This window comes from Balearica regulorum, chromosome 9 (genome assembly GCF_011004875.1).
Source record: "Balearica regulorum gibbericeps isolate bBalReg1 chromosome 9, bBalReg1.pri, whole genome shotgun sequence".
NCBI lineage: Eukaryota > Metazoa > Chordata > Aves > Gruiformes > Gruidae > Balearica > Balearica regulorum.
This window is the reverse complement of record NC_046192.1, coordinates 2,472,173-2,490,128: the sequence shown is the minus strand read 5'-3', so window position 1 is coordinate 2,490,128 and position 17,956 is coordinate 2,472,173. Positions and strand designations below refer to the sequence as shown.

At 38.6% G+C, this 17,956-nt stretch overlaps 1 protein-coding gene across 7 annotated transcripts in view; it reads left to right on the top strand.

The window, feature by feature from the left end:
- The window catches only part of ARMC8 (armadillo repeat containing 8), a 73,595-nt gene extending 55,985 nt beyond the window's left edge, over positions 1 to 17,610 (top strand). For 4 of the 7 annotated variants that reach the window (XM_075760776.1, XM_075760780.1, XM_075760775.1 and 1 more), the window contains 11 exons: positions 1,603 to 1,698; positions 3,201 to 3,283; positions 3,567 to 3,648; positions 6,021 to 6,107; positions 7,514 to 7,606; positions 8,076 to 8,225; positions 10,010 to 10,105; positions 12,326 to 12,421; positions 12,894 to 12,966; positions 14,220 to 14,313; positions 15,682 to 16,318. In XM_075760776.1, coding sequence (XP_075616891.1) covers positions 1,603 to 1,698; positions 3,201 to 3,283; positions 3,567 to 3,648; positions 6,021 to 6,107; positions 7,514 to 7,606; positions 8,076 to 8,225; positions 10,010 to 10,105; positions 12,326 to 12,421; positions 12,894 to 12,966; positions 14,220 to 14,313; positions 15,682 to 15,715 — 984 coding nt within the window. In that variant the 3' untranslated portion in view covers positions 15,716 to 16,318. Of the gene's footprint in view, positions 1 to 1,602; positions 1,699 to 3,200; positions 3,284 to 3,566; positions 3,649 to 6,020; positions 6,108 to 7,513; positions 7,607 to 8,075; positions 8,226 to 8,795; positions 8,959 to 10,009; positions 10,106 to 12,325; positions 12,422 to 12,893; positions 12,967 to 14,219; positions 14,314 to 15,681 lie in introns of all 7 variants that reach the window. The other 3 variants (XM_075760774.1, XM_075760778.1, XR_012836702.1) reach the window with 2 other exon arrangements.
- Positions 17,611 to 17,956: the final 346 nt, after the last annotated feature.

Sequence of the window (17,956 nt, the reverse complement as noted above, 5' to 3'; positions counted from 1 at the left end):
AGCTTCATAAGAGATAATAGTCTTTGTGATGAGAAATCAATTTCAATTATTAGTGTGAAAGTTCAGAGATGGTTTTGTTCTGTTCAAGCAGAATTTTGTATTATAAGTTATCTGCACTTGCAAGAGGTTGGATAAACAGAGACCAAATTTACCTTGGAGATATAGTTTCATAGGTGGTGTTGTACTAGGAGTACAATCCGTGAACTTTTTTTACAGACCTGCGTACACTTTCCAAAGCACTAGTGGATCAATCAACCTCAGAAGCAAGATTGGTTTTGATATTCTGCATAGGGAAATATCCATTCCCTTCCCCTCTTACTGAGTCTGATTTTTAGAAAGGTCCCCAAAAAACCTTGGTAACCTGGGTTACAGAGCCTTGGTCTTTCTCTGAAACTAACCCAAGAGTTAGACTCACTTCTCAGACTTTTATAGAATGGGATTGATAGAAAGCTGCCTTGAATTCTGTGTAAAAATGCAAATTAAATATTAAAAAATAAATTAGTTGAAGTATAAATTTAAATAAGCAGAAGGAAGTTTAGCAGCTGATTGGGGAGTAAAGGATGTTGGCTGTAGCATCAAAAAATGATTCAGTTCCAAATGTGAATGGGGCAATTATAAATATTATGACATTGCTTTGAGTGTTCAGAAGGTTTGTAAAAACAGTTAGCTGGGAAGCCAGGGTGCTTACTTTGTAAAAAATGCTTTGAGTTACACCCAGTATGGTAAAAACTACATAAGTGGGGACTCTGCTGAACAGATTACTTGCCTGTTTTAAATAATTTAACAATGATATGTTCTGCTCTGATATAGGTGCATCAGAAAGAATTACTCATACAGCTTAATTTTTGACAGGTCTTTTACTTAAGCACTTTGCTGCTTAATACTAGCATTTTTCTGGCGTTTTATGTAGACTTTAAATATTGTATTGTTTTGTGGTACTATTTGGTACAGAGTTTTGAGGTCAGTCAGAATCATAGAATTATTCTCATTGGAAAGAACGTGAGGAGGTCTGAAAGTCTTAATTTTCTGTTCAAAGCAGTGTCAATGCTGAGGTCAGATGAGGTTGCTCAAGGCTTCATCCAGTTGGCTCTTGAAAACTGCCAAGAGTGGAGATTGCCCCTCTGAGCAATTTGTTCCATAGTTTGACTGTTCTAATAGTGACTTTTTATTTCTTATATCCAGTAAGAACCTCACCTGTTTCAATTTGATTATTGTCTCTCCTTCTCTTGCTGTGCACCTCCATAGAGAATCTGGCTCCATGTTCTCCTTGTAGGTGTTGGAGGGCTGCTCTTAGGTCTCTGCTCAGCCTTCTCTTCTCCTGGCGGAATGAACCTCAGGGTACACCCCGTCTGCTCTCCTGAAGTGAAATTCTCTGTTGAAGATGACTTATCTGTAACTCAGTAGAGAAATTAACCGTTTTCTTAACTTCAGTTATTGCATTCAGTTGGACATCAGCTCGTGGAATAGCAGTTCGTTTGTGTTTATGGCTGCTCTTGGTATGGTAGAGAAAACCCCAGAAGATATGCACTAGATTACTACATAAGAAAATAGCACCTGTAATTTTTAATGTCTAAATTTGATATCTATGCTTTATTTAAATAGCTTGACCATGATTTGAAGCACGCCCATGAACTGCGCCAGGCTGCTTTCAAGCTCTATGCTTCCCTGGGAGCAAATGATGAAGATATTCGAAAAAAGGTGAGCCTGTGAAAAACGATAGCAATCGGGCAAAGACCTAGCTGGAACTTGTGCTGAAGGGCAGTGCAAGAATTCCATCCATGGTTTTCACTGTCGTATAAGTAAGCTGAAACAAGAAGGCTCTCTATTATGTTAATATAAATTTTTACATTGCACTTTCTTTGCATGGAATTTGAACAAAAATTATATTGCCATAACAAAATATGAGAGTAAAGTTGATTTATGTAAATGTCTTCACAGTGATGAATTAGATTCTCACAGTAAGTTATCTTTCAACATACTGTGGTCCTTGCTGCTCATAAGCTGTGCAGGAATATTGCTGTAGTGTATGAGTAACTTCTGAAACTTATGTTCTGAGGAACAGAATTACCTCTGTTCTCATATATCCGACTGTAAGACAAACGGGCTTTTTTGAAAAATAAATCCTAGAAAGTCTAATCATATTGGAAAACAAAGTCAAAATGTGTTCCATGACTCTGAAGTAACCAAGGGGGTTTGCTCTGTTTTAATAAAGCAATTGATATGAAGAACAAACTCTACTTGGACATGACAAGAAAGAGATTGGATGGTTGGAGCACTCACGTAGTTAAAAATGTGTGTGGAAAGTGGAGGGAAATTAAACAATGAAAAGCATTTTTAAAAAATTAAGCATGGAGTTGCCATGTCAAAGAAAAATGGGAGGTACGGGAGGCAGGAGAATTTTCTGACTTTATTTGCTGGATAAAGGGGAAAAAACAGAAGATAGATAGATATGGACAGGAGAACACAGCGTTGAAAAGATAACTAGCAGGCAGATTTGTTAGTTGGGGAACCCTTCAGGATCTCCAGAATTCAAACCCATGCATTTCTCTTTTGATGCAGGATGAACTTCTTCAGTTAATAATAAGGATCCTTCTTTTACATATCAAAGCATCATTTTTAATAAGTGGTGGGTGTGTACATGACAAAGTTGATTTATTATACAAAAGCCATCCTTCATCTTGGTATTAACTCCCTTTTATCCTAGTCTTAAGTGCTTGTGCTGGCCATGTCTAAATATGGCAGATGAACTACTGTGTATTTTTTTCCAGATAGCTCCCCAATGTGTGTCTAATCTGCAGACTGCATATATTGTGTATACTCACACATGCACTCTTTGGTTTAGTATTACATTAAGGGTAATTCATATATATATGTGTGTGTGCATATATATATAAAAAAAAAAAACCCTCTGGTTCCTTATCATTAGTAAAATCATTTTGAAAGCAGTAGTGGAGCATAGAATGTAGATTTCTTTTTTTTTTTTCCTGAAATTGTGTGCAGATACACACTCCTTTCCACTTAATCTAGGAAGAGAATGTGTTTTGCTGGTTTTAGCCATGGTTTTTATATGCAATATTTAAAATGTAGCAGACAGAAAACCAAAAACCTATCAATATTTAAAATGTTGGAGACAGAAAAACAAAAACCCATAAATGCTGATATTATTTTATTCATATAACATTAATTCCTTTTTCCTCCAGATCATTGAGACAGAAAATATGATGGACCGTATTGTTAATGGCTTGTCTGAATCTAGTATCAAGGTGCGATTAGCTGCAGTCAGGTAGGGGGCTTTTCTGATTCATACAAGTACTTTTGTCAAAAATCTGATGCTGCAATTGTTAGAATTTCTGCTAATTTTTCAAAAGCTAATCTGAAGTGATTTCTACTGTTGGAAAATTTATTCTGGGGGGAAAAGTTATCCTGGACTGATACAATATTTTCTTTTTGTTATTTATAGTCTACTACTTCACCAAATTCGAAGTTGAATATTTTTGTAGAAGCAAAGTATATATTACACTAGTGTGAGTGTGTGTTTCACAGTGAAGGTTTCTTTTCCATTATAGATGTTTGCACAGTTTGTCCCGTTCTGTACAGCAGCTCAGGACAAGTTTTCAGGATCATGCTGTATGGAAACCTTTAATGAAGGTAAGTAAAGCAAAGTCAAGCCTCAGCTCCTGAGGTGTTCTGCTCCATGAATGGAGGATATGGTGTCTGTTCAATTTGCATGCCTTTCTGTAGAATCATCATAGAAATTACCTAGAAATCAATATTCCTTCTCCTAAGAGTTGTAAATCAACAAAAAGCCAAGCAGTAGCCAAGAGGACTGTGGGTTTTTGTTTGGTTTTTTTTGTGATCAGTGAGTGAGGCTGTTATTCCCTAATGTTTACGTAGGGCAGTAGGACTATATCTCCTTTAATTTCAGGCTCAGGCTAGATGGCGCAGTTCAGACTTGGTCTGTAAGCCCTACAAGAGAATTTAGATCTGCATTTTCTCCTGTAATTCTTTACCTTCTAGATCTCATTGCAGATTCTAAAACTGAGGGCAAAGAGCTTAGTGAGACCTTTAAAAAGACACATTTTAATATAATGCAGTTATCCACATGATTAAATGGGATCAAAGTGTGTAAGGTATATATTGTCTCTCATCCTGGAATGTGACTGTCATTAAGTGCAGATGATAAAACCGGTTTCTCAGTTTCAGCATCTTTTAGACCTTGAAAATGGGGAACAAAGTCAGCAAGAAGCCTGAAAGCTTGGGCAGTATAGAAATCCATGAGAATGACCTGAAGTGAGCTTGACTATTCAGAAGTAAGATAGCCAGACTAGAGAAAGTGGTGTCAGCCCAGATGAACTGATGAGCCTGATAACGAGGCAGTTATGTAAGCTGACTGTCCAAACCTTCTCTCAAGAGCCTGGAAAGGAAGTAAAGCATTAGGCAATCCTTCCCTTACTTTGAGTGGTATTTCAGTACGAGAAAGATGCCTGTTAGACATAGTACTCCGTAACGCTTTGTTTGGGCCTGACTTTCTCTGTTCTGCTTGTGTTCAAATTCTCACAAGTTAGAGACTCAAGAAAACTTGACTCTCTGGTTGTCCTACGCTCTCTGGCCATCTTGTTGGCTGCACACCGAGAAACTTTCTCAGATTCTTGCATGAATTAGAGGCCCTAAAATACAGGCTTACTTTCTTCTACAGTTTCTTGATAGAAACGAAGTGGAAATTATTTCCTGACAATATACACAATACACTTATTACAAGTTAAGCATTCATCCTTGAATTGAGTGTGTGAGTTGATATTAATTCATGGATGTCTAACTCATTAGTCTTATTGGGAGGTCAAGGGAGATTTGATCATGCAAGATTTTGCTATCACTATAGCGTAATAATCCCATGATTCAGGACCCATGATCATCACCTGAAGAGGCTTGGAGGGAATGGTTTGAATTTTTTAAGCGTTTGTGAAAGGCCAAACATGAAAACATTTATAAATGTAAAACATAAAAATGACGGGATTGCTTGAAGAAGCACAACTCTCCTTTTAAGGAGACCCATGTGAAAAAAACCAAATGTAGATGTCAGACTGTATGTAAACACAGCTGCTGGCAGTTGTTCCTTTTGATTTGTATTAAATAAGTCGAAGTCAGAAACTTGTATGTTCGTTCCAAAGCGTCAAGAATTATTATTAATAGAAAAAGTAATAGTAAATAAAGATAAACTAATTTTCAGTCTAGATTAATCAACTTTGTAAGTCCTTTGTCTTTCCCCTAGCACGGATACTGTATAACCATGGAAGAATGTCTAAAAGTATAGGATGTATAGATGTATAGATATAGGATGTTAATATTCGCAGTTTGCTCAGTGCTCTGAAACAGAAGGTGGTACAGAACAACCCCTCCATAATCCCTTTCTTTGCTGGAGGAGCAGTTATATCCTCCATGCCCATTTCCTCACAACATGCAAGGGAGTTGCTCTGTTTAAGAATGGCATGTATTTGTCTTGCTGGAGATCCAGCACAGGTAAGAGAGAGTATAACTCATTCCAGGCTACTTGCTTTTCTGAAAGGATGGTTGTGAGGAAATTTGCAGCGTTGTGCTTTGCAGGAGGCACAGAAGTGTTGAGGAGGCCCCTCCTGCAGCTTCCTCCTCTTTTCTGTAAGGCATGATGCAAAGGTGTGCTGCGGGACACAGCATCCTCTCTGTGGAGAGAACGGCTGCAGAGGTAAATGACAAGCACCAGCACATGTATGCTTTGCAGAGTGGGGGTCAGTTCCCACTGATTTCTTCGAAGTTGGACCTGAAAGCTCTCAAATCTAGCTTCTGTGAAATAACTTGCATTGCTCCAGTTTGTCCTGTAATGTGTATCATCACATTGAGTTGAACGAGCACCATCTGGATCTGCACTGCTAGCAACAAAATATCTCCCGAAGTGCAGAATAATTACAGATATTCCATTTCAAAATGATCCCTTCCTTATCCTACTAGTTAATGGAGATTCCTTACTCTCCCCTTTGTGACTGCAGGTTTTACAGAATGCTCCAAATGAAATTCTTGTAGTAGCATCTTCCACGCTATGCAATCTTCTTCTGGAATTCTCTCCAAGCAAGGAGGTTAGTATTTATCCAGAAACAAGAAGAGGTAACAGACAAAAGTTATTATACAATGGTTCAAGAAGAATAAATATCTTAGTTGGTAGCCACTGCTTATGAAATATTACAGAGCTGTAACATTGGGCAGACTGTATCACTGATAGCTTGTGAATAATAATAATTAAAAAAATATCTTTACAGTGCTGTGACAGTTAAATATGGTTACATTTAACTATTCAGTCTCTAAAGAGAAGACGTAGACATGAAATTTTGGAGGTTTTTTACACTGTTTCTTCTTGCTTATGAATTTTTTCGATAAACTGATAATTGGCAATATGATCCCTTGTCTTAGAGGATTACTGCTGTAACCTTGAAAATGCTGATATAGCTGAGTCTCTTGTGGTTTTTGTTGTTCCCGACTGAACGATACAGGATATCTGTTCTTGAGTTCTGCAGTGTCTGTATTTCATACAGGTCATACATACATATCAATACTTCATAGCAATGGAACAATTCCCCTGGTCTTAAATATTTCTTAATTACAGAAAACATTTGCAAGATTGTTGTGGTATATGTGGGCTCTTACAGGGCAGTTTGGATTACCTTGGCTTGATCAGTTGATCCTGGTGGTTTTAGTCATGTCAGTGAGACAGAAAATTAGAGCAGCTAAAGTCATTGGATGAATCCTTTTAGCACATGAGCTCTACAGGTAGGAACCTTCAAATTCAGTTCAGGTTGAAAGCAGTTGTTTCAAATTTAACTGTCATTACATTCATCAGTGTGAAAGAAAAGGTGCCTGTATTGATAGTTATCCTGTCCTTTAAAATGTGGTACTACAATGTTTTGCATTTCAGTCTGACTGTCAAGAACAGTCTTCGGTCTTCCTTATTGCGCCAAAGTTTTTCTGTTGGATTTTAGTTTAGCGTTATTACTAAACGTGAAGATTAAATGTCAAGAAATAATCAAATAGCTTCCATTCTCCATAACCTCTTTTAAAAAGTCACATTTGCTACCCAAAAAGGTGTGATTGCTCAAGGAAGACAGTGTTTTTGGAGAGCAGTCCTAAACTGAAAGTTTTTGGGGAAAACGTTTGCTTGTGTGAGTGTGACAGATATGTATATAGTATCACAGCAGTATATGTATGTGTACGTGTGTGTATGTATATATACATGTGTACAAATACATGGATACACATGAGAATAATCTTGACCTGAGTTTTTTTCATGAAAACCTACCTTTTAATGCTCATGAATATAGGTTATGGCTTGGCCAGTTCATGTGAGTGGACTGGACATGTTGTAAACTCAAAAATAACACATAAGCAAGAGGTTTTTGTATTATATTTACATTTGTATATATGTCCAATTAGTCTAAGTGGTGTTTTAAAGATGTGTTTGGTTTTTTTTCCCCCACCCTTTTCATTTTAGCCTATTTTAGAATCAGGAGCCATAGAACTTCTATGTAGTTTAACACAGAGTGAAAATCTTGCCTTGCGAGTGAACGGCATTTGGGCTTTAATGGTAAGTAGAACACACTGATGAAATACTGCTTGTGATTTTGCATCTTAAGTTTGAGAATGTAACTTAAAAAAAAGTTGTCAGTTGTTATTAAAAATAACATAGCTGAAATCTGGCTTGTCCTTCTACCTAACTACAGAAGGAAAACAGTATCAGCCTGGAACACTTCTTCAATTCGACCAGAAAATAAAATAAACCCTTCAATTCTCATACCAGTTTGGTTGCCAAGATCATTCAGGGAAACAGTTAAGTAGTGTCAGTAGCATGCCAGGGGACAAATAAAAGCAGGTAATAACCAGGCCGGCCATGAGACTGTGTGGAAATTTAATTCACCGTGGCAGTTCCTCATAAATTATAACCTTTGCAAGATTAAGTTTACAAGGATATGTGCTTGCAGGTCGTAATCTACTAAAAGGGTAAAAGCCCAAGTTTAAGGTAAAAAAATCAAGTAAAAAATTTCTGTCTCTTTCAGAATATGGCATTTCAAGCAGAACAGAAGATCAAATCAGACATCTTACGAGGTCTGAGTACAGAGCAGTTATTCCAGTTGCTTTCTGATTCTGATGTAAATGTTCTGATGAAAACTTTGGGACTGCTCAGGAATCTTCTATCTACTCGCCCGGTAAGTAGAGCTGCAAACAGACCTTCTTCTGAAAGGCTGATCAAACATGCAGACAATGCAAACTAATTCTCAGTCGTCTTTGTAAGTTATTTTTCTATCTAAGATTAGTGTTCGATATATTGCTAAAACTAAGGCCTTTGCATTTATCCCAGTATCCGTAACCAAGTGTACAAATCAGTGTAAGAAAACATTTGAAAGAGTTCTGTATGTCCAATGAACCTTTGTTTTTGTTATCCAATACAGAGTTAGACAGTTATATTTAATGTTTGATTCCATTGCATTTAGCTTTCAGCAAAATTATTTTCCTAACAGTCTTACTGTGAAACTTGTCCAGAACATCAATAAGAGGGTTACATGTTGAGTCAATGTGTGGAGAGGTAAATAGCTTAAGGATATCTGTGTTTCTTCTCTCTTGACACCTGAAATATTTCTGTTCTTACCCAACTATATAGATAGTACTGGCTTTTTGAATTTGACTGTGGGACTGTGCGCTTACAAAATGCATACATTCATTTTACACACTGAAATAAAATGGTTTGAAAATGTAAGCCCATGAATTGTTTTTGACAGGGAGAAAGAGATATTGGTGGAGGAAAAGAAAGGGGTAATCCCCTGTGAAGAACAGAGGGAAAACATGCAGCAAACATTTGGCAAGCCAACATTTTTGTGGGGGAAAAAAACCACGAAGCCTCTACTGTGCATTTATCACGTATTGTGTTTCTACCATAAAAAGGTCACTGCAAAAAATCTTCTGATATTTGTACTCGTTGAGTCTCAATAAGCTTCATAGAAAATTAGCTCTGTCTTAATGTGAAAAGATATTTAATAACCAGTTATTCATTAAATTCACCCTAAGCTCTGACAGCAGTCTCATTATCACTTAGGGTGTTCTTCAGCTGAAATTATGTCCCAGGTTCACCTAATTTCTGTAGCATGTTTTAGAGCCAGAACCAACCATTTTCATTCTCTACCCAAAAGTCACTCCAGAATAACTCATCCAACAGCTTTCGAATGAAGTTTCATTATTAGCAACTTTAAGAAGTCCTACAAGAACCCCTAACGTCTTAAAAAATTGTAGTGTGCCATGTGATAGTAATCTCTGGTGGATGTTTGGTGTCACTCTTGAGTTTTGGTATTGGTTAATCCTGTAGATCTAGTTTCATCTTTTTCTGTTACTCTTAATGATCAATTATACTCTAGTATAGGTGTTCATAGTCTGTGATCAAATGACCTTTACCTGTCAGTCTCTTAACTTGAGGCAGTTTTCTTAGACCATAAGTAATATATATGGCTTATTTCTGTGAACCCTCTCAGGCTTTTGAAATGTGGATATCAGACCTGGTCACAGTGTTCCAGTAAGAGTTGCAAATATCAGATAAGAAACCTCAGTTTTCTTACTCCTCTCTGATATCCCTCTGTTATCAGAAGAGGAGAGAAGTGTTTGGGTTTTTTTAACTGCAGCATTGTACTTAGAGCTTGTGTCCAGCAGGATTCAGTCTTCAGACTGGCCTCCGTGCAACTGGGAAACCAGTGTCTTTTCTACAGGCTACAGTGAAAACAGAACCAAGGCCCTTATCTTGCTCTCTCAAACAAGACCAGGCTTCAAATGAAGAGGAATATTATGAAGTGTTTCTGCTGTAATGGGTTCTTGTTTTTAGGAGACCTCGCTAGGAGCTAGGGTCTTTGTGCAATGTTGCTACTTTTTACTTAGAGTAATTCAAGTAGGAATGCCACTTCTCTGTCTGGAAAGTTACGCTGATTGTATGTCATCATTGCTTTGGCAGCACATAGACCATATAATGAGCACTCATGGGAAGCAAATCATGCAAGCAGTGACCCTCATTCTGGAAGGGGAGCACAATATAGAAGTCAAAGAGCAGGTACCCTTTTTTGTTTCATGTTATCTTGGCAGAATAAAATTCAAGAAACAGCTAAGAATGCTTACTCAACGTATCATCTTTGTTTGGGATTATGATGTGCTGTGAATATTTTATGGAGAACTGTCCATTTAATAACTTTAGTACCTACAAGAATGCTACTCTTTCTGATGGATTGTTACAAATATGTATTAACCGAATTCAGACTGTTTCTTAAACGTAGATTTGGCAAAGAGGACGACACTATATACGAAAGCAGAAAAATTAAATCTAAGGTAATAGCATGGCAGAAAGGGGACAGTACAAATAATGGAAGAGAAAGAAGCCAGTATTTCTCAGTGGGGAAAGCTTCATGGTTATTTGCTCCTAAAGCAGCCGTAGGAGCAGTCAGTAATGAAGAATACCATCATTGCCTGCCTTGCTGGCAGTAATACCTGTTCTGCTGTGAGATGTGGTAACTCAGCTGTTCTTGGGTGCCTGCAGACACCAGCAGCGATTAGAAGAGGAGAGGCACTAGCAGGGAAAAGAGCATGCTGGTGTAGCTCGGGGAAAAGTGGGGAGGAACATGCCCTGAAAAATTACAGCTTAAGAAAAGCAATATGCAAGAGGAAAGGGAGAAGGAAAGAGGAGATGGCCAATAGGGAAAAGCATCCCTGGCTTGGTGGCAGCATAAGGGGGCCAGCGTACAGGGATACCTGCTGTAGGGGTGCTACAGCAAAGAAAGAGGATAGACTGGTAGAATTTGGCTGATTAACTCTTGTGACAGACAAGACAGTGAATTGGAGAACCCTGTTTCTTCCTCGTGAAAAATGGGGGCAGCGAGAAGCTGTGGGAGATTCCAGAGGATTGCTTTGGCTTAGGATGGATATTGGTAGCAAACAGTGTGGCAAATGAATATAAAAATACAGTTAAATCCAGACTGGTTTAAATCTCTGCTTAGTGAAGAATGGGCTGAAGGCAAACAGACCTTTTATGGCTATTTAGGTGCAAAATTAGAAAAAAACCAAAAGACTCTTCATGGATAGCAAGTTTAGTGATACCATGGTTCTGAAACAGCTGAGGATTAACCTAAATAGTTCTTCCTGCTAAAGCTCTAGTGACAGGAGTGGTCTTCACTGCAATAGAAAGTCATTTACTTTGCTGGGCCTCTCAGAATTATTTTGGGGGATGATCAGTGTACCTGAGAAATACTCTTGGACAGAGCTAATGGACATGGGTTGAATAAAGCCTTTAGGGTTTGGGGCCTTTATACACAGAGCATTTTCTGTGTTCCTGTGGTGTGATCAGCAGCTTGGTTTTATTTCAGAATCAAGTAATATGTCCAATACTGCCTATCTGCAACACAAGAGCCCGTACTTCTAGCAGGACCATGCTTATCTCTATCACTGGCTCATCAGTATGTAATTAACAGTTTGGAAGTAATAAATCCCTGCAGCTGCTGACATGAATGCAGTGCAGCTTAGACACAGGCATCACACAAGTGCTGATCGTTCTCCCATGTCCTCCTATAGTCATCCCTAAATGTCCAGAATAGATGGCTAAGTTTTTTCCACACCTCTTTTGGAAAGAATTTGTAGAGCATCTCCCAGTGCCTCCTGAGAATCGGGAAAGGTGCCTGTGTAATTCTGAATGCCATGTGCATGTACTGCCAACACGGGACTAGATGCTTCATTGTTATTCTGTAGGATGGCTTCTCTAATTTGTGAGAAATAACCAGACGTGTTAGTAGTTTGAGTTATCTCTGCAGGTAAGATGTGTGATTAGACTTGTTGAAAAAAAAAATAAATAAAATACTGCTCTGCTAGATCAGCAGATAGGCCTCTGTCTCTCCTTTTCCTGGCCTGAAGAACTAGATGAATATGTTTGTTTGGTTTATTTTTTTTCCCTAGCCACTGATACAGAATAGACTGCTTTATTCTCCAGAGTATTTAGTCTTTCCTATATGCTGCATATTTCCATGAGAGACTTAAAATTTTACTCGTTGAAATGAATTAATGTTGCTTTTTATTTTAAAATGGCAATGACTGGTTTTTGCTAGGGCTGTTCATCCCCAGCTGTTAATTCTTTGGCATTGGCCCCAGATGTAAGCAAGCTGGAAACTCCAGATTAAAGATATTAAGACTAATTAAAGAAATTGTTTGTCACAAGTTCAAAGCTGTCAGGGAAACTGTATAAATCATAGGATGTGATCTGTAGCCAAATAACAGTTTTTCTCCCTTTCAGACATTATGTATACTTGCCAATATAGCAGATGGAACGACAGCAAAAGAACTGATTATGACCAATGATGACATCTTGCAGAAAATCAAATACTACATGGTATGGAGAATTTCTCTTAAAGGTCTTATCCTGTCTTTTGCAGGAATGAAAAGAGGGTACTTCAGCATTTTGTGTTGTAAATTATTCAGTATCGTGCCCTTAACTTTCAGATCTATTTATGAAATCATGCAGTACAGCTCTATATGGCAGAGGTGTACTGAGGATCTGATTAAAAAAGGAAAATCCAGTCATTATTTCCTATAAGAATGACTTAAATAATACTTGTAACAACTCTACGTGGAAAACATTTCATGATCTTGGCATATCTTGTAGACCTCAATAAATATTTGGAAGGAATTGCTTGAACACCACTCAAGTGCCTTCTGTTATGGCACTACCTTTGAGAGAAGCTGTGGATAAGAATTAGTCCCAACTTTGCTACCTTATTTATGACAGGATGAATGCCAAAATGTAAGTCTGAGAATTTCTGAATTCCTTCTTCTAAACTTGAGTACTATTTTTCTATATTTAGAGTCATTCGAATGCTAAACTTCAGCTCGCTGCGATGTTCTGTATATCTAATCTCATATGGAATGAAGAAGAAGGTAAGCAAGCCTCGTTATTAATACATGTACAAGTTAGTATCCTGATGAGAAGGCTAATGTTGGATAGTAATCAATATTTGCAGTGCACAGCACAGTGGGATCCAAAGCATAAAGGCAGACATCATTATAGGTGTAATACGGAATCAGTGAGCACAGCCAGGAGGACATTGAGGAAAGTGTAGACAGCTGTTCTGGGGCAGGAAGGGGAGACACAAGAAGAGAGCATCAATAAATAGGACTTGATGAAGTCACACAGTGGGAGGTTTCCACCTGTAGCATTTCTGTAAAGTCTGCAAACAATTGGAGTGAAAGAGAATCCTAGTAAGAGAGATTAAGTCTTAAGGAGGTGGTGGGAACTCCTTGTTGGAGGGAACAGATTCACTGGAGAGGATAAATAGATTAGGAAGGGGACTTGTTGCAAAGAAGTTTTCCCCAGCATGGATGGCTTGAATGGGTTGGGTGGTGGAAACCAAAGGACTTGTGGGTGGAACTGGGAGGAACGGGGAAGGCAGTCAGTAAGAAGAGTCCTAGCCTGGAACAATGGAAGGTAGCCAGGAGGGAGCTGAAGGGTGCTGCTGCACAGAAAAATATGTGTGTTTGTATCCAGGGGTGGAGATGGTAGATGGAGGCGGCAGTGTGGAGCTGGAAGAAATGGCAAGGGAAGGAGTGGGGGGAGGTGGTGTGCTTTGGGGAATGGTGGGACTGGGAACAGGACTTTCCTAGATGGATGATATCCAGACCCTCAAATTGACCATGTTGCTCTTCAGCAAAGAAATCAGGGTCTCTACTTGGGTTTGGGTTTTTTTCCCCACCATGTAGCTTGTTCCACATTGCTCAGATCACAGAACTTCATCCAGTGTATGACGCTGTGCTGTGCTCCCAGTGGCTTTCTGCTCATTGTACTGGCATTATACAGTGCTACAAGTTAGTCAAATCCACACCTCCAGTTAAACGTTGTATGCATCCAGATCAGAGATGAGAATAAACCGACTGAAGTCAAGCTTCTTACTTTAGAATAAAATGTGTTCAGATTTTTGCCTCCAAAATTTTCTTTTCTTTAAACATGCATGCGGAGTACAAAAAAGAGAAACTAGAGCTCCCTTGGGAAGTAGCCACAACGGAGGGAGTTTTTTTTCTAACCAAACTGTGTTCCATACCCCTCCTTTAAGCTGGTTTGTACTGAAACTTCTTTCTTCTGTTCTGCAGATGTTTATTTTTGGTGATTTTCCCAACAATGTGATTTACTCTTGTAGGTTCACAAGAACGCCAAGATAAACTACGAGACATGGGAATAGTAGATATTCTACATAAATTGAGTCAGTCGTCAGATCCAAATCTGTGTGACAAGTGAGTATAAAGAAAAATCTAAAAAGAAGATTAGAGGGAAATTGCAGTTATCCCACCTACAGTTAGTAACAACCCATATTTCTTTCATGAACTAAAGATGATCTGATTTTTGGAAGAGATCATACACAGACAACACAACTCAAAACTGTGCAGTGTTTTAAAATGCATTAAATTTGGGGTTTGTGTTTTTATGAAAGATATTCCAGTGTTCTTAAACATCTTGGTAGTAAAGTTAAGACTTCTCTGTTTAAAATCTATGCCAGAGTATCAGTATTGAAGGTGATAATCAGGAACATATAGACATCAATAAGCAGGCTCAGAAAACTATAGAAAAACTAAATAGGGTTTTCAACCAGTGAGAAATAGGAATAAAGCTTAGACCAGTAAAAGTACTTTGTAGTAAATGTGCCTTGCTTGTCAACACTTAAGCCTTGGTTTTAATCAGGGAGCTGATTGTGCTTAGTGCTGTTGCAAGTCACTGTCCCCCCTGTTTCTTCTGGCCACCTCCTCCCACTGTTTACCCTATCCCAACTCTGCCTCTCAGCCCCCTCAGTGAGCTGATACGACTTGTGAACGTAGCAGGAAACTTGGAAGAAAAAAATACATAAACTTCCTTTGGGTTGCGGGAGTTGTATCAGATCTTGGAAAAGTCTGTCAAGGTGGTGATAGCGTGGTTGGGAGGTGTGGGGGACGGAAGAAGAGCAAAGCTGCTCACTTCAGGTGGTAGGAAACACTGAATTAGTCAAAGTGATGATGAAACTGTAACCCTAAACTTCTGAGAGGTGTTTCTTTTCTCAACAAAAATGTTGCACAATGTTAGATTAAACTCCAGTATTATGCTGGCTGTTGCTTCTTTTCTCCATCTGACCTTGTTGTGTGTTTTTGGTAGGGCTGATATTCCTGACAGGACTAACATGCTTTTAGTATGTTCTGAGTTATGACACGTCTTTAATTTCTCAGCTCAAAGACCTGCTTTTCATGGGACATCTGTATTACAGAAAAGTAATTGCTCTTCGCAATTGTTGCTCCTAGGGGTTTTTTACAAGGTGTGTTGATAACGAGGTTCAATATACATCTTAGGCTTCACCATACTTGAAAGTTGCTCAGTTTATGCTGAGCATCTAATATACTCGGTTAGATAATCTTATTCTTAGACGCAAGGTGGATTCTTAAATTATTATGGCCCACGCAGAGCACTCCTGCACGGTGGGCTAGATTCTGCCAAACTGAAGGAGCCAGCCGCTCGGCTTCCTTGTACCTCACTTGTTCACCATCCCTCTCTTGCTGGCACAACGCATAGTCTTGTACATAAAGCTGTTGATGATAAAGCCAAACCCCAATAATTCACGGGTTGTTCCTTTCTTGCAGGGCGAAGACAGCACTCCAGCAGTATCTTGCATGATCAAAGACTAATTGAATCTATGGACACCCCTCATGTCTACTAAAGGAAGAGCAGGAGATATTCCTGACTCCTTATATTTGCACAAGTCACCTTGGGCTGCATTTTTCTCAGGTGCAGGGAGCTGCTTTGCAGAAACAGTTTAAATGATCAGGTCTCCAGTGCACTTGAGAATTTTCTTGAGGTAGTTTCTTTACTCAGAGGACTCTTGGGGGGTTGTTTTGGTTTTTTGGGTTTTTTTTCCTGAGCTACCTGGACTTTCGGATAGAACAATCAGTCATCATTTTCCTTTTGGGCCTACAGTTTTCTGCTTTTGCTGCAGCCTGTGTGTGTGGGTGTGTGTGGGTGTGCTCGAGTGTGTGTGTGTGCTTGGGCGGATGTGTGTGGGTGTGATACCTCAATTTTGGTTTTCCTTTTTTTTGTGTGAAAATCTTTTTCTACAGGTTTTCAAGGGTTAACCATTGTTTGCTGTACGAATACTTCAATGAATTATATACAGTTTGAATGAAATGTTATTTAAAAAAAAACAAACTGTTGTATCCCATAAAGTTTATTTTGAATTTTGAACAGATGAATGTTTTTAAGTAAAATATATGCATTTCTGAACTTCAGCTTAACTTACATTATACTTCCTTTTTAAAGAGAAAAACAGAGGGAGACTGTAGACCCCAAGTTATAAGCAGCGCATTCTGTACTGACAAGGTCCAAAAGTTTTTTACCGCCATACAAGGTCACCTGGTACTGATGACGTGCTCAAATCCATGGAATGGGTCAACTGGCTTGTTTTGGGTTTCTTTACGCTCATACTTCAGAGTTAGCATGACGGTTGACTTTTCTGGAAAGGAACAGGTGGCTGCAATATCAGCAGGCATAAGCTATTGCTTTAGTAGCCAAGAATTTGCTCAGATAATTGCTGAAGTATTAGCTTATTTCACTGGTAATAAGTATTTGCTGATCACTAATATCAATAGAGCAAACAGTATGTTGCAGAAGTTAGACTTACAAGAGACCAGAAGGAGCTGGCAAGCAGTGATTAAGGGATTGCTTTTGTTTTGCATCCTTTACATCCAGATATAGTTAAGCGACATACAGATTATTTCCACGAAAGGTCGGCTGGGTGCATTAAGTCAGAGAAGGGATGGAAAAATTGGGGGTTTGGGGTTTTTTAGCTCAGTAATGTTGCTACAGATTTTGTGTATATATGCAGATATACACACTTGCATGAATTTGGATACCTGGATAATAAGCGATGGGATTTTACTGTGTTCAGAAGCCTAGATTGTCCATAAGTTCTTGAAATTGTGCCTGTAAGTGTGGAGAGAAAAAAACAACCAAACGAGTACAAATGAAGAGGACTGTGTAAGGTTAGGCTGGAACATGAGACCCCAGTGGCTTCACAGTCAAATACACGTAGAAACAAATGAGGGCAGCAAGGAGCTCTCCTTTGTGCAGTTCAGGGTTCCTGCTTTCTTCTGTGTCTACTTTCTGATTTCAGTTTAGACCGTAGTTTTAAATAGTCAGAATCTCCAAACACTATATTTACGTAGCACTAACAGGCACACTAAAGATTGCAGCCGATGTCTTAAACCAAATCTTTCATTACATTGAACTTCAGGAAGGCTGCAGCAAGAAGAGAGGTCTGTAACTTTGCTAACCAATTTTGATAAGTATCTTAATCTTTTCTTTCTAATCAGAAGGTCAAATTGTGATAGCCTTACTTTTTTCTAAGGTAACTACTTGTGTCAGAAAATGTGACCACAGTTTGGCCTGGAATTTGAATGTGCTATGTATCAGAGAACTGTTACCACTTGGTTGCAAAGGAGAATTATATACATTTCATGTAACTTCTTCCACTCTTGAAAGACAAATAAAAGTGAGCACCTGACACTTTTTCCCCAGGCATTGCAGTAAGTGACTGGCAGTTTTTAACGTCCTTCTGCAAATTTTTTTTATGATGGACTTTGGGGGCTGAACAAAAGGGAAAGTAAAAATATGTGAGAACTTGATAAGTATCAGTACCTCAGCAGTCAAGTCTTATTTATAAAATTAAATCAAATATATTTTTGCTTGAACTGAGAAAAAAGTTCTGAGGCAGGTATTGTAAATGCAAAACTGTACAGTGTGATCTGACTTCTAAATTTGCACTCCTGCTATGTACATTTAGGAGCTCAAGTTCTTACATATCTCCTCATCCTCCCCCCATTCACACTTCTAAAAGCAAATCTGAGTTTGATTCTATAAAAC